Source organism: Sphaeramia orbicularis, chromosome 18 (assembly GCF_902148855.1).
Source record: "Sphaeramia orbicularis chromosome 18, fSphaOr1.1, whole genome shotgun sequence".
Lineage (NCBI taxonomy): Eukaryota > Metazoa > Chordata > Actinopteri > Kurtiformes > Apogonidae > Sphaeramia > Sphaeramia orbicularis.
This window is the reverse complement of record NC_043974.1, coordinates 18994361-19008763: the sequence shown is the minus strand read 5'-3', so window position 1 is coordinate 19008763 and position 14403 is coordinate 18994361. Positions and strand designations below refer to the sequence as shown.

At 36.8% G+C, this 14403-nt stretch overlaps 1 protein-coding gene across 7 annotated transcripts in view; it reads left to right on the top strand.

The window, feature by feature from the left end:
* sorcs2 (sortilin-related VPS10 domain containing receptor 2) overlaps positions 1 to 14403 on the top strand; it is a 593249-nt gene that overhangs the window by 510404 nt on the left and 68442 nt on the right. For all 7 annotated transcript variants that reach the window (XM_030162130.1, XM_030162128.1, XM_030162129.1 and 4 more), the window contains exons 7-8: positions 2464 to 2582; positions 6663 to 6752. In XM_030162130.1, coding sequence (XP_030017990.1) covers positions 2464 to 2582; positions 6663 to 6752 — 209 coding nt within the window. The remainder of the gene's footprint in view (positions 1 to 2463; positions 2583 to 6662; positions 6753 to 14403) is intronic.

Sequence of the window (14403 nt, the reverse complement as noted above, 5' to 3'; positions counted from 1 at the left end):
ATAACAAAAGGAAAAGAAACACACATTCTGCATAGTCTGTACTCTTTTCTAACTCCGTGGTCTCCTTCCCTGCTCCATCGTCAGCTCTGACTTCAGTTACCTTGAGCAAAAACACGAAGCCTCTTAAAAGAATGTGCTTTCTTGTAGCTCCACCTGTGGGCCAAAGTGTTAAATTAGCACATAATACAGCAAGCAATTTCCATCAACAGGACTGAATACATTTAATACATCATACTACATTTTTACATTTTTTTTTTGTTTGTTTGATTGTTTTTTATATATGTATCAGGGTCTATTTGGTAAATGTTTTGTCCATTGAAGCTTGAAGTTCATGTGTTTCCTCGCTCTGTGGTGAAAACAAGTCGGGGTGAACACATTCAGGCCAAAACAAGTAATGTAATATAAAACAGAGCTAAATGTAAATGTGTTTGTGCAGCACATCCCTGCTGCTGGAACTCATATCCACCCTAACTTCACATGTGTATTGGTAAAGGCTTAGTTTGTGTATATCTGTGTGTGTGTGTGTGTGTGTGTGTGTGTGTGTGTGTGTGTGTGTGTGTGTGTGTGCGTGTGTGTGTGTGTGTGTGTGTGTGTGTGTGTGTGGGCATTTTCTCTATTGCCAGCTTGTCACCTCTGGGAGGAGAATAACAGCTGAATTTCAGGAGCCAATGTTGCTGATGCAGCTGCTGGTTGAAATTCAATAGTGGGAGAGCTTTGCAACAGGCGCTAACCTCTGTGTGTGTCTCTGTGAGGATAATCCCTTCTGGCCATTTGGATGCTGGAGCAGCTATAAGTCTAAGGGGAAGCTGTCAAATCATATAGAGTTACAAAATGATGTCTCCATTTTTCTATTCACCTAGTTTTTCTTCTCTTCCACCTCCACACCTCTTGTGTTGTCTCAGTACAGCTTACACGACCAAATAAGTTTTAACCCTTACAGACCTCAGAAAGTGGTCAAAACCAGTACTTTACGTATTTTAGTTTTATATTCTGTTTTATAGTATGGTATATAGGACATCAAGATTCATCTGTTTCATTTAATTACTTTGAGAAACTTTGATAAAATACTGTAAAATATTGTTACCTTTAGGGAGATTTTTTTTTCCTTCTTTTCTTATGTAGAAAGTATGTAGATGTTTTAGAATTCCAAATGCATTTTTTCTAATCTTTCCCAAGCAAATCAGATTAATAACCCTCTAGATTTTGCATATTTCAGTGAAAATCACGTATTTTCCTTTATTTAACTTACTGGTAATTTAAATCACCAGCGTCAAGCATACAGCCCACGGGCCAAAACCGTTCCACTGAGGGGTCCATTCCGGCCCGTGAGATGACTTTGTGAAATGCAAAAAAATTTCACTGAAGATATTAACGATCAAGGATGTCAGAATAATTTATTGTTGTTCAGGTTCCACATACAGAACAGTTTGGTCTCAAGTGGATCAGACCTGTAAAATACTAACTGTAAATCATTACAACCTGTAGATTATATAACCTATAATGACAACCTTAATTTTTTGTATAAAAAAAGTTACATTACATGAAAATGTTTACATTTATGAACTATCTTTTCACAACAAATGTGAATAACCTGAACAAATATGAACAATCTGAAATGTCTAAAGAGAAACAAGTGTAATTTTACCAATATTCTGCCTGTTATTAAATGTTTTGTATATTTGTAGATCCATTATGATCTCTAAATTGTAATGTACATGTGTCAGTGATAAACTAAGGCATAATATGTTAAAATTGCACTTATTTTTCTTAAGACATTTCAGCTTGTTCATGGTATTCAGATTTTTAAGGTAAGATGTAAACATTTTCATAATGTCATTTTACTTTTGTCGTTGTTATTATCATACTGATCCAGCCCACTTAAGATCATGAATGACTTTGACACCCCTGATGTAGGTGTTCATCAAAGCTCAGAGGAAATTCAGAGAAAAAGTGACTTTTTCAGGAAAATATGCAATAAACTGAACATATAAACAAATGTCTACATCCTCCTTCATTTATCAAACATGGGTTTATTGGTGAATGAATGTTATGAGCCTCTGAACACCCATTTAAGTCATATCTGATGATGCTGAAACTTGAGAAACTATTTTATCTGAATTATTTCAATGTATTGATGAGATTAGTGGTTCAAAAGCTATTAAACATTCTAGATCAGTAGGTGCTTTTGTGGCAGTTCACTTACTGTATGGTATGTAATGTAGATTATAGTGTCTTGCTGTTTACCACATAACAACATTTAAAGGTTATTCTTAAAACATACCAGCACCATGTAAGTCATGTTAAAATAAGCAGTGTTTCTTATTTTAGTGATGTAATTCTGCGAGTCCATGTAATGGATTTTGTCATTTGGATGTAAATGCAAATGTTAAAACAAGCAGATAATTCCCATTTTTCTGAAAAAGTAACTCTTGTCTTGTGGTCTTTCTGTCTGTGTCACTGTAGGTTACCTGTACGTTACCTGTCTCATCCAGAACTGTTCGGACAAAATGGTCACGGCTCAGTTCCTCGGCAAAATCGACCACAACTCTCTGCTGGTTCAGGACAACTACATATTTGTTAAGGTAAACATCACAACAGGAGGCTTTAGTGTACATGTTTGGTCTGTCTTAACTTTTTTGTATGAGAAGATAAGTTACCAGCTCTCATTATGTGTTAACATCCCTTTGTCCTTTAACGTAAAACCTTCAAAACTTCTTGAAATTGTCTAACTTTTGCCTGTTGGGTGTATGGTGTGAGTGTAACCTTTATTATAATTAAAGATGCCGCTACACAGTCGACCTTGAAATAATCGTTGTTTATTGTTTGACGAAGAAAAGTTTAATGAAGTGACCACAGTGTGGAAAAATATGCACACACCAGCTCCTACACTAATAAATGGACAGGAAAGCTGCACGCATTATAATGTGTTGTAACTTCAACATTAAAGGTCCAATGTTAAGACTGTGAGTTTTAGGAGGAGGTAACTGTTCAAATGGAATATCATACTCATAATTTGATTTTCATTAGTGTGTAATCACATAATTAAATCTAGGATCATTGTGTTTTATGGTACCTCAGAATGAGCTGTTTATATCTACATTTCCCATAATCCACCATGTCGTCAACCATGTTTTTTAGCTAAGAATGGACTTCCTCTCCTGTTTCTGTTCTATAGTAGGTGCCATCAAGCATTAAGGTGCTTAACTGTCACCACTATCCCCTTAACTAAACAAACACTGGCTCTAATTAGGGCTTTTGCATTTTTTGCAGTGAAAAAGTATTATAATAGGTGACAGTCACTACATGTCTAATCATGTTGAAACAGAACCATCTTCAGAGATAGATGGTTACGGTGACATCAACTCAGAGACCATCAGTGGTGTAGTCTTTATATTTATGTATTTTCAGTCTAATGTTTGTTTTTTGCAGCAAACTGCAACTTTTTTACAAGTAAAATTCTTAAATTGACAGACATCACCTGTGCTAAGTAAAATAACATGTCTCTTGCCATTACTATAATACAGTTTTTTACAGCCAGAAGGGGCAGGACACAGAAATACTTTGGGTTTTTAAACATGAAAAAATAAAATTAATGGGTAAGTTACATAAGAAGTTTACCCTTAAAGTCATCAAAACTCCTCGAAGTGAACTGTTTTATGCCTTAAAGCAGCAATAATCTCATCCTGTAAGCTTCTCAGCTGTATTAATTTTACCAGCATTCCCAATTGAATTGTCATCATTGAATTACAGTACAAATGCAATTACAATATGATATAACTGACCTGCACAAGCAGCTACCTCCAGCCTTTGTGCGTTGCTTTGGATCTGTCAGTGTATCTATTTGTTGTGTTTGTACAACTGCAGCCACTGCTTTACCGTCAATTTTTTTTGCCTTTCTTACCGATAAACTCTGCTACCCAGATAACAAACAGTACTGTGGACTTCAAATGGAAAAGAACTGCTATTCAGGACAGTGTACAGAATTAATCTGGCCTTGTCTATAATTGACTTGCCATGCAGCGCAGCGCTGTACACTCTGTGGAGGCTGAGAGCTGAATCCCATTTGCATGTGATAACAGCTGAATACACAACATATGAGCTGGAGTAGTATAGAAGAAATCATATGGAATACGGCGACCTCATTTAACAAACAGGTCCATTATCCTTCAGGGATTATCCTCCCAGTTTTACCAGTAAGAACTGACTGGTATCAGATGGAGGATGGATGAGTGTGAGGACAAAGAATGCACACACATTTTTTTAGTGGTGTAGCCAGGTCCTTGGGGGTGCTATTGTGATGGCGGATGCAAACGGAAGTACAAAAATCTGCACAGTCAGAGCTGAGAGCATAGCGTAGACTCACACACGCACGCACGCACGCACACACACACACACTTTGCCACCTATTCTCCAGACAGCCATTCCATCTAAAAACACAATCAATACTGCTTCCTTCAGGGTTTCTTATTTAAAAAACAGCGTTCATTGTTTCATCACTTTTTCATCACTAGTTCAGCGTAAAAAAAAAATCCATGCTCGTCTGTGCCTTTCAGTCACCAACTATCGTTGTAATCGCAGCTCAATCTGAGCACTGACGACAGCGGCTCAGATATCCGAGGAGGAAGAAAAAGGTAACCAAAAGCGCTTCCCACAAAGCCTAAAATAGAAGCGCTGAATACAAAGTTCTCGATTAGATTTTGAAAGCAGAGGGGAAAGCGGCGGCTCTGAAACTTTTAGCGCTGCTCACCTTACAAAAAAGCCAAACTGTGACAGAAGTGTGTTTCAGAATGTGGTTTTCTGCTGTCTGTGCCCGTCACTTGGAGTATGACACATTCAGCTCCTGTTTAAGTCGCTGTCAGTCACTGGAGCTGTCTTTTTCTCTGAGCTCTCTGGTTCAGTGCCTAGTGAGCTTTCAGATCAGCGCAGCAGGAGGGACATCATGATTCAGCCTTTTACCCACAGCTCTTGTTTAGGAGGTGAATACCATGGTCTGTAATGAACGGAGGAGGGTTTTTTTTTTCATGTTTTGCATCTTTTCAGTGCATTCAGTCAGTAGCAGCAGATGGTGAACTTTGCCCTTCACCCATAAAGACCCAGCGCTACTCTTATGTTCATTTCCAAATTAAATTTTCTCTATATTTAACCTTTCTTAAGGGATTTATCATCATTCATTTATAATATTATCCTCTGTATTTTGTATCTTATCAGTATAACTCAGCTATTTTTCTGTATTTAACTTACTGATCATGAAGATGTTCATAACAGCTCAGATTAAAGTCAAGGGTTATTTTATCAAAAGCAGAGAAAACTGAGGAAAAAAATGACTTTTTCAGTCAAATATATCATTAACTGAACATAAACCAAGCATTTCCAACCACTGTCATTCATCCAACTCCATGGCTTTTACTGGTGAATCAATATTACAGAAAATGACGATATTTTCCCTGAACGTCCATATAGGTCATATCTGATGACCATAAAAAGACGACAAATTGAATTTTACACCAATTATTTACGTAGATTGATAGGATTAGTGGATAAACGGGTATAAAACAGTTTAGATCAGTTGATTGTTTTGTTCAGTGATGAATGTTTGGGTCTTTATGGGTTAAGTTCCACTGGTAGTGAACTGCACATTTGGTGATCTTCACTATTTATTTTGTCAAACATTTCTATTTCACAAAATACAGTTTGATATTTGACTTCCAAGGTTTTCAATCAACTCAATGCATTTTGTGAATTTCTGGAGTAAAATCAGTTCAGTAGCCTCTAAATAAGTTTAACCCATAAAGACGCAAACATCCACCTTCAACCAAAACCATCTACTGATGTAAACTGTTTAATAACTGTTTATCCATTAATCCTATTGATTCATGTAAATAATTGGTGTAAAATACAGTTTGTCATCTTTTCATGGTCATCAGATATGACCCATTTGGACATTCAGAGGCTCCATAGTGAATATGGAAACACTGTCATTTTCTACAACATTGATTCACCAGTAAACCCATGGAATTTGATCAATGACAGTGGATGGACACACTTGGTTTATGTTCAGTTAATGATATATTTTGTTGAAAAAGTCTCTTTTTCTTCAGTTTTCTCTGTTTTTGATATAATAACCCTCAACTTTAATCTGAGCTTTTATGAACATGCACATGATCAGTTAATTAAATATAGGAAAATAGATGATTTTCACTGCAAAAAATGCAAAATACAGAGTATAATATTATAATAAAAGGTGATAAATCATTTAGGAAAGGTTAGATAGAGAGAAATTAATTTGGGAACTGACACAAAAGTCACACTGGGTCTTTATGGGGAAATCTCACTTTCAATTTGCAGTGTGACCTTGTCTCATTCATGTGTAGAGACAGACATGGAAAATCTCAATAAATATGATGAATAGTACAAACCCACATCCGTATTTCACCTCAGTCTTTCCTTTTTTTCTCTGATTCATCGGTATTCATTTGCTGTCACTTCCAATCAACCCATATCTTCTTAACCTACTGTATACAATGAGAGAGATGAGCATGAAGGGATGGAAAAGACCTGTTTTTACAATAAAATCCGGGCTTGTAACTTGTCTATATTTTAGTGATTGTGGGAGATTGTCAGATATAGATTATAGAGTTTATACATGTATTTTTTTTTTCCAGGTCACTACAGGGAATCGCACCAAGCACTATGTGTCCTATCGGCGCAATGAGTTTGTCCAGATGAGGTTTCCCAAATACGCCCTGCCAAAGGTAAAGAACAGCAGTTTCATCAACATCATTTATGTCTTTTTTTTTCTTTTTGTCACTTTATTTTTATTGTTTGATTTCTGTAGGGTACAAACATGAGGGACATTTGGGATACATTGACCATAAAAAAACCCTTTGTGACTAACAATTGGTTTTAGTAATGTGACCTTGAGATGATGTCCTTTTCTCCATTTATCATCACACTGCTCTTCTTTAGTCCTCAATCTATGGGTCAGAATCTCCATCTCAAATATTCCATTCACAATTTGTAGCCAGTCGTTAGTTGTAGGTGATGTTCACATCTTTTTTTTCTACACTTATTTACACTGAATTTCAGACTTGGAGTACTTGGCTAAAAGTATGCTCACTTTGGTAGATGTTTCCATTTCTCCTATTCTCATTACAGTCTAGTCATCATCCTGAGGAGAATAAAAACGCGCAACAGTGGATAAAAGTATTAGATACAAATAGAAATCATTGGAGCTGAAAAAAAAAAAAAAAAAAAAACAGAAAATATAAACCTGCTTCCAGTCTCATAAAAGACTAGTAGTATAAGTAATAAAATGAACACCTTGATCAAGATTAGAATAAGAAGACCGTTGTCAGTGAAGTCAAAACTAAAACAAGACATGAAGGCTAAAAATAGAAACGTAGACTAATGTTATGAAGCAAATTTGGAAGCACTTTGGGTCTATTTTTAAAATAAGTATTTACTGAGATAAAAGAGAAACTATTTTTCAGATAAAACATATTTGTATTATTTTACATTATATTTTAATAATAATAATAATAATGGATTAGATTTATATAGCTATTTTCTATGAACGCATACTCAAAACACATACAGTGGATCCAATATTCAGTCACTCACACATTCACACTCTGGTGGTGGTAAACTACATTTGTAGCCACAGCTGTCCTGGGGCAGACTGACGGAAGCGTGGCTGCCAATTCGTGCCTACAGCCCCTCCGACCACCACCAACCATTCATACACATTCAGACACCAGTCTGAGTAGCAGCACTGGAGGCAAGGAGGGTGAAATGCCTTGCCCAAGGACACAACAGCACATGACTGGGACAGAGCAGGATTCGAATCGCCAACCCTTTGGTTATTGGACGACTCGCTCTACCATCTGAGCCATGGCTGCAGATTTTATACAAAAATCCACATGTAATATGATCAAAAGGAAGCAAAAATTGCATACTACTATTTTTTTCAAATATCTTTTAATTCTCTCACAGGTACATTTAGGGAATTTGACTAATTATGCAAGGCAGAGTGTTTCACAAAAATGACGACTGTTGCAAAGTCCTGCGAGATTTATATGCGTTTAACTGGGCGTGTAACGCAAGTGGACACGATAGGTTACATACAAAACCTGGAATGAGACTGCAGATTCATGAAAAACCTGCATGTCTGGATTAAAAAAAGACACTAGGATCATCAAATTTAACACAGTGTCTTTATTTATAGTGGTATATAATACCATTCCAAGCTATGTTTTCCAAATCATATCCACTGACACCTACATAGTTTTTCATGTCCCAATTTTGGTCTGCTGTCTGCCTTTAACGTTCACGCTGTCCCCAAAATTCCTTTCAAATCCATGAAAAAATCCCAGCATGTGTCCACGTGTACTGTGTGAAAACTGTATGATGTCTTATATTTGTGCTTTACATTATCTTGTTCTTTTCTGCAAATTTTGAAGAAAAGGGTACCATGGTAACGCACCAGTTGCAGCGGTCTGATGTCCCTAATCATCGATCGAAATCTCATTTGATATACTCTGTGCTGTATGTACACTGTGCTGTCAAATGACAATAAAGAAATCTGTAATCTGTAATTTTAGCCCCAATATTTGATTAAAAATTGATAAATTTTGGGATGGCTCAAAGTAAGAGTATAATTTTTTTGCATTTATCTGAGGTCATTATTCGGTACATCCTGGAGGGAAATGTGTCTAAATTTCTTGAAATTATTGGGCCTAAAAAGCTGAACCCAGTTTCATAGAAGCCCCCAAATATAAATAGTGTGTTGATTTACACATATATGGGGATTCCACATACTGCACTGAGGACATTTCCATGCCACCCTGCTAAGACCTTCAGCCACCCCACGTACATTTTTCTTGATCTGCCACTGACTTTGGCTTCACAGCTTTAACCATTTACACATTTTTAGAGAAAAGTTTTGTGTTTTCCCTCCCTTCATCACTACCAGCTTCCCTAGCTCTAGTCCATACTGTACCTGCATTAATCTCCGCACTGCTCTGCAACATGATAGCACATGAAATATTCACCAGCGAGCATCGATCCAGCCGCATCCCGTGTCACTGACATAAGCAAAGACGATAAATGAGCTCCACTTCAATACAAGACGGGACAAGGAACCTTTGCTGTCAGCTTCGGCGGCACAGGGGGCCGTTTTAGCGTGACACCAGCCTGAGTGTTATTGAACTGTGCTGATTGAATGTGGGGCCCAGGGACACATCTCATGTATTTTTCAGCTTTAAACCAAGAAAAGAAAACCTATAAGACAATCACTGCCATTGACACTCTGTCAGGGAACACACACACTCACACACACACACACACACACACTCACACACACACACACACACACACACACACACACACACTCTACTGAAAATGTATAGAATTACTCTTGTCTTGCTCTCACCCACCACTTAGAGAGATCTTGTGCCGGACCACTTTAGCTACAGTACTCGGTTTTCCTCAAAGAAGGTGAAAGGGATTGAGTTGCACGCACACACACACTCACACTCTCACACACACACGCACACACACACACACACACACACACACACACTCGCTTTTCTTCCAACAAATCGAGACGATGGGGATCAATCTGATTAGGTGTGGCAGGAAGGCGGTGAATAAATCAGTTTGTGTCTAAGTGTGTGTGTGTTTAGTTAAAGTACGCCCTAGTTGCTCCCTCTCTCATCTCCCTCTTTCTACATGTGTCCTCTTACTTGGGTGAGCAGATAGGTCACACACTGCGATGCTTTTAGGTCCAGCGACATGGGGGAGGGGGTGTAAAGCAAGGGGACAGGGTAGAGGGAAAATGGGAAGGAGCAACAGAGGAGATGAGGAGAAATGGTGTGTGTGTGAGATCTGGGTGTTTATTATGTTATGGGGACAAAAGTCAGTTTCCATGGTAACTTTGGGGGACTTTGCTACCTTATGTGGATAAAATATAGGTCCAAAATGAATCCCTGGAGATGAGGTTTAACTTAGTTTGTCTTATGGTTTGAAATGGTAGGAAGGCATGTGGGTAGTGTAGACAGAAAAATATCGTCATGATACATTTTATTAACATCAGCTGATATCAACAGCTGCCACAATAAATGCCAAGTCACTGTTTCTTTCAACTTTTACCCCGCCCCCTGAAGGGGAGGTGAGGGGTATTATTTTTGGTTTGTTTGTTTGTTTGTTTGTTAACACTCTAGCAGCAAAACTATTGGTTGAATTCATACCAAATTGGGTTCAGTGACCCAGAATAGATTTGATTACATTTTGGGAAAAGTAGGTCAAAGTTTATATTTTTCATGAATTTTTTAAATCTTTTTTTCCCCCATTTATTTATAATGGGCAAAATGTCAAATGTCTATAAATCATTAATTTTGTTTCAATTTACTTCAAACTTGGCATATATGTAGAGGCAACTGATATGCTGACATCAGCACATGAATAGACATGATGACATCAACTGGATCGATGCTAAAATAATCTACAATATGTGCAAAGGTTGGGGTTTGTTGTGCCTGGCACCACTTGTTTTAAATACTTTTGCTCAGGTTTAGAGTTAGGCTTGGGTCTATAATAGAAATTAAGTCAAAATAGGTGGATCGGACTTAAATGGAAGGGCTGCATCTTCTAATTTCTGTGTTTAGCATGAAGATAAAACATAACCCATATATTTACTCCAAACATTTTAATGGTTCACCATTGGGCAGACCTCTTGACTAAAAGTTGAAGAAACCAAATTCTCCTCTTTCACCTCCTCTCTTGTCACCTTCTTCATTATCTTCTTCTTCGTCTTCACTACATTTCTATTTTCCAATTGTTTGCGATGTATTAATAATTTATATTGTATGGATTATATTTCATATTTAGATTGTGGGACATTATATTGTTAGGTAAAGTCTTCAGGAATTGAGTATAAGTCAGAGGAATCTCCCCTGGTAACCTAATGTGTGTATGGAAGAGAGAGTTTCTCGAACGCCATGTTTTCCACATCTGAATAATTGAAAGGCAGGAGGATAAAAAATGCAGAGGCCATCAGAGGAAGCCGTTTGGCTCTGTCCTATGAGACCTGACCTGAGTTTAATGCATTAACCACACGTAAACACACACACACACACATGCATATAGCCTGCTGGGCTGTGAAATCACAGGTGATAATTGTTCCCTTTTGCCCTGTTTCCATCCTCTCTCTCACAGTTTGTCACCAGGGATGTGCCGTCCTTTTAGTCTAATTCAATAACATAATACAACAAACAGTACGCAATCAGAATAAGAGGTTTCTTTTTTTTTCTTTTTTTTTTTTTTTTTTACGTAATTGCATATGGACGTAACAAATTTCATTAATTGAAAGCAAGACTTGAGCAGAGCACAATACAATACAATAGGGTTTATTGTTATTGAGATTTTGTTTACTCAAGTCCCCAGTTTTAAAAAGAGGGAGGAAAAAACAAATCTTAACAATACAAAGGGAACTAATGGTAGTAAATGTGGTATATAAATGAGTATAAATTTGCCAAGTACAAAATATGGCAATGTGTGCAATAAATAACATATCACATGGCTGTTGTTGTGTGATTTATAACTGCATTACAGTAAAATCATGAGTGAAACACTGGAAATACAATACAGTGTTATACAATTCAACAATGCTACAAGCTCTAAACGTGTAATATCTACAACATAATTTAATTTTACATCAGTTTTTATTTATAATATAACTTAATATCACAGATCACAAATGTGTAGAATTTATTTTGAAACAATACACTATGTATGGCATAATTATGTATTGCATAGTTATTAGGCAACTTATACTATATTAATTTTATCATTGACTAAATATAATGCTTTAATCCAAAATGTCTGTGAACCTCCGTGTTAACCAAAGGAAAGTGTATTTTGACTTCTCTGGGGACTATATAAGTCTGCATGCTTATTAGGCAACTTTCACTGGGCAGAATTATTATTCAACACACTTATTTTGTTTTTTTACTTGTTTATTCCCAGAGCAAGAATGACAGATTAACATTTTTATTTTCACTGTCAGTTAAATCTCTTTTTTGACCTGTTTTACCTGAACTAAAGAACTTGCCTAATAATTCTGTGCATCTGACAAAAATGGCCACTCATTTGACCCCCTAAGTAAATTTTAGCTGATATAGGTTTCATCATAACTGTAGTATGTATGTCTAAATATGGACAATGTAGAAATATATATGTAATAGGAATGTATATTTATACTTGCACTGTAATCCTGTGGAATGTAAATTTAGGAGAATGGAAGATGTATACATGAAAGGCTGTTTTTCCCTTTTTTTCCCCTCTTGTATGATGAAGTCTCATACATACATTTATGTAGGTTGAAGGCTACTCTTAAGGCAATCTGTTTATTTACTGTTCATTATCTGTCTTTAGCTGATAATGGCAATAAAATTAAAAAAAAAACAGAAAAAGCATCTCCCACAAAATAGGTCCCAATGCATAAACTCTCAAAACTAGTTTGTAAGCATATGAAGACTCTTTGTGAAACTGACACACATTATCTTCTCAAAAGCTAGAAGGTAATTTTTATAACTGCTTACAATAGAAAGAACAGGACAATCTTATCTATAGATGCATGTCTTTTCAAAGAATGAAATCTGGAGCCGGTGAAGTATTTCTGAAAAGTAAAATGTGTGTCAACTGTATCAGGAACCACTTAACAGAATCCACTGTGAATAATGTCCACGGGGCATGATGTGGATTTTAATATGATTAATGGGATCTGGAAGAGTGTGAAAGGAAATTAGCTCAGATGCTTCTGAGAGAGGGTAAGCACTGCTGAAGAGGCTATTATGTCACAGCTGACTGCCGGGGGAAATCTGCCATCAGATGTCTGTTTATTTGCTGAAATGAACGACGCACTCTGACATGGGCGGGACGCTAGACGGGTCTGAGCAGTCTGGTCCAAATGTAAAACTGATGAGGCCTGTCCAAGTAAACAATAAGTGTTCCTAATTGGGATCGCAGATGTAAATGTGGACCTGGAAAATTCAGGGAGACTTTGTAGCCTTAGGTGGGTTTTAGATTTGTGTTTAGCTCTGGTCCAGATTAGGACCAGAATGGCTCATTTTCTAGTTTCACAAAGTCCAAGGAGCATCGTCTAAAGCACAGGTGTCAAATATGTGGCCTGTGGGCCAAAACCGGCCCTCCAAAGTTTCCAATCCGGCCCCAGGGATGATTTTGTGAAGTGCAACAATTCCACTGAAGATATTAACAGTCAAGGGGATCCAACTGGTTTTAGTTCAGGTAAAACATACAGTCCAATGTAAAACAATAGCATAATGACCTTTAACAATAAAATGTGAACAATCTGAAAACTAAGTGCAATTTTATCAATATTCTGTCCGTTACTAAATGTGAAATGAAGAATATTTTAAGTGTAGTTTGAAAAGATGTTAAATTTATATCAAGAAAAACAATTGAATGGTATAGTTATGGATGGTCAGTTTTTATATCAACAAACCAGTATTTACATTCGTAGCATTACACTACTGCTCAGGATAAAACATACATTTCTTCTGGATAGTGTAATGTTGAATCATGCATCATGTTCATTCAGTATTTATGAGGTGTGTGAGAGATGCCATGCTGTAAAGGCGCTCTGTTAATGGATGAACCTCTTTGGCCATAACTCTGTGTTCCCGGGGCAGGGGGGTCACTAGGGTTTGTCTGTTCTGAGAAAATGTAGATTTGAGCATATTAAATACAAGACGTATATAAGACGATATAAGACGATGCTTGATATTCACGAGGAGGCTACAAGGCCACACGTCCGTGACCTCTGTATGACCTGCATTTTCAGTTTGTTTAGTTGCAGCAGATTGCAGCTAGGAGTTGAGTTCAACTTGGTTTTCCTGGAAGCGTCTCTGTTCGTCCTTGAATCATTATTATTTCATGTATATATTTTTCTTACAGAAAAAGGCAAGAAAAAAAATTGCATATATTCCTGTAACCAAACTTACAGTTAACATTATGTAGACATACCCACAACCAATCTTAACCAAAAACTGTTAATTTAACTGAAAACCAGATGCAGTTGTAAATATAGTTTAGTTTATTTCAGACACAAACGTAATACAAAACGGGGGAAAAAAAACTGAAACTGTTGTGCCTGAAAGGGAGTAGGAAGAAGAAGAAGAAGACACTGCTTATCTAGTCCTACCTAGTCCTCAGACTCAGAGACATGATATACAATATAAGATTGTGATTATCTATATACATGTATGTTAGTGCTGTCAAACAATTGAAATTTTTAATCCAATTAACTACAGGGTTGCTGTAGATTAACTTCCATTAATCATGATTAAATATCATTCATTTTTAATATACTATATATTAATCGCT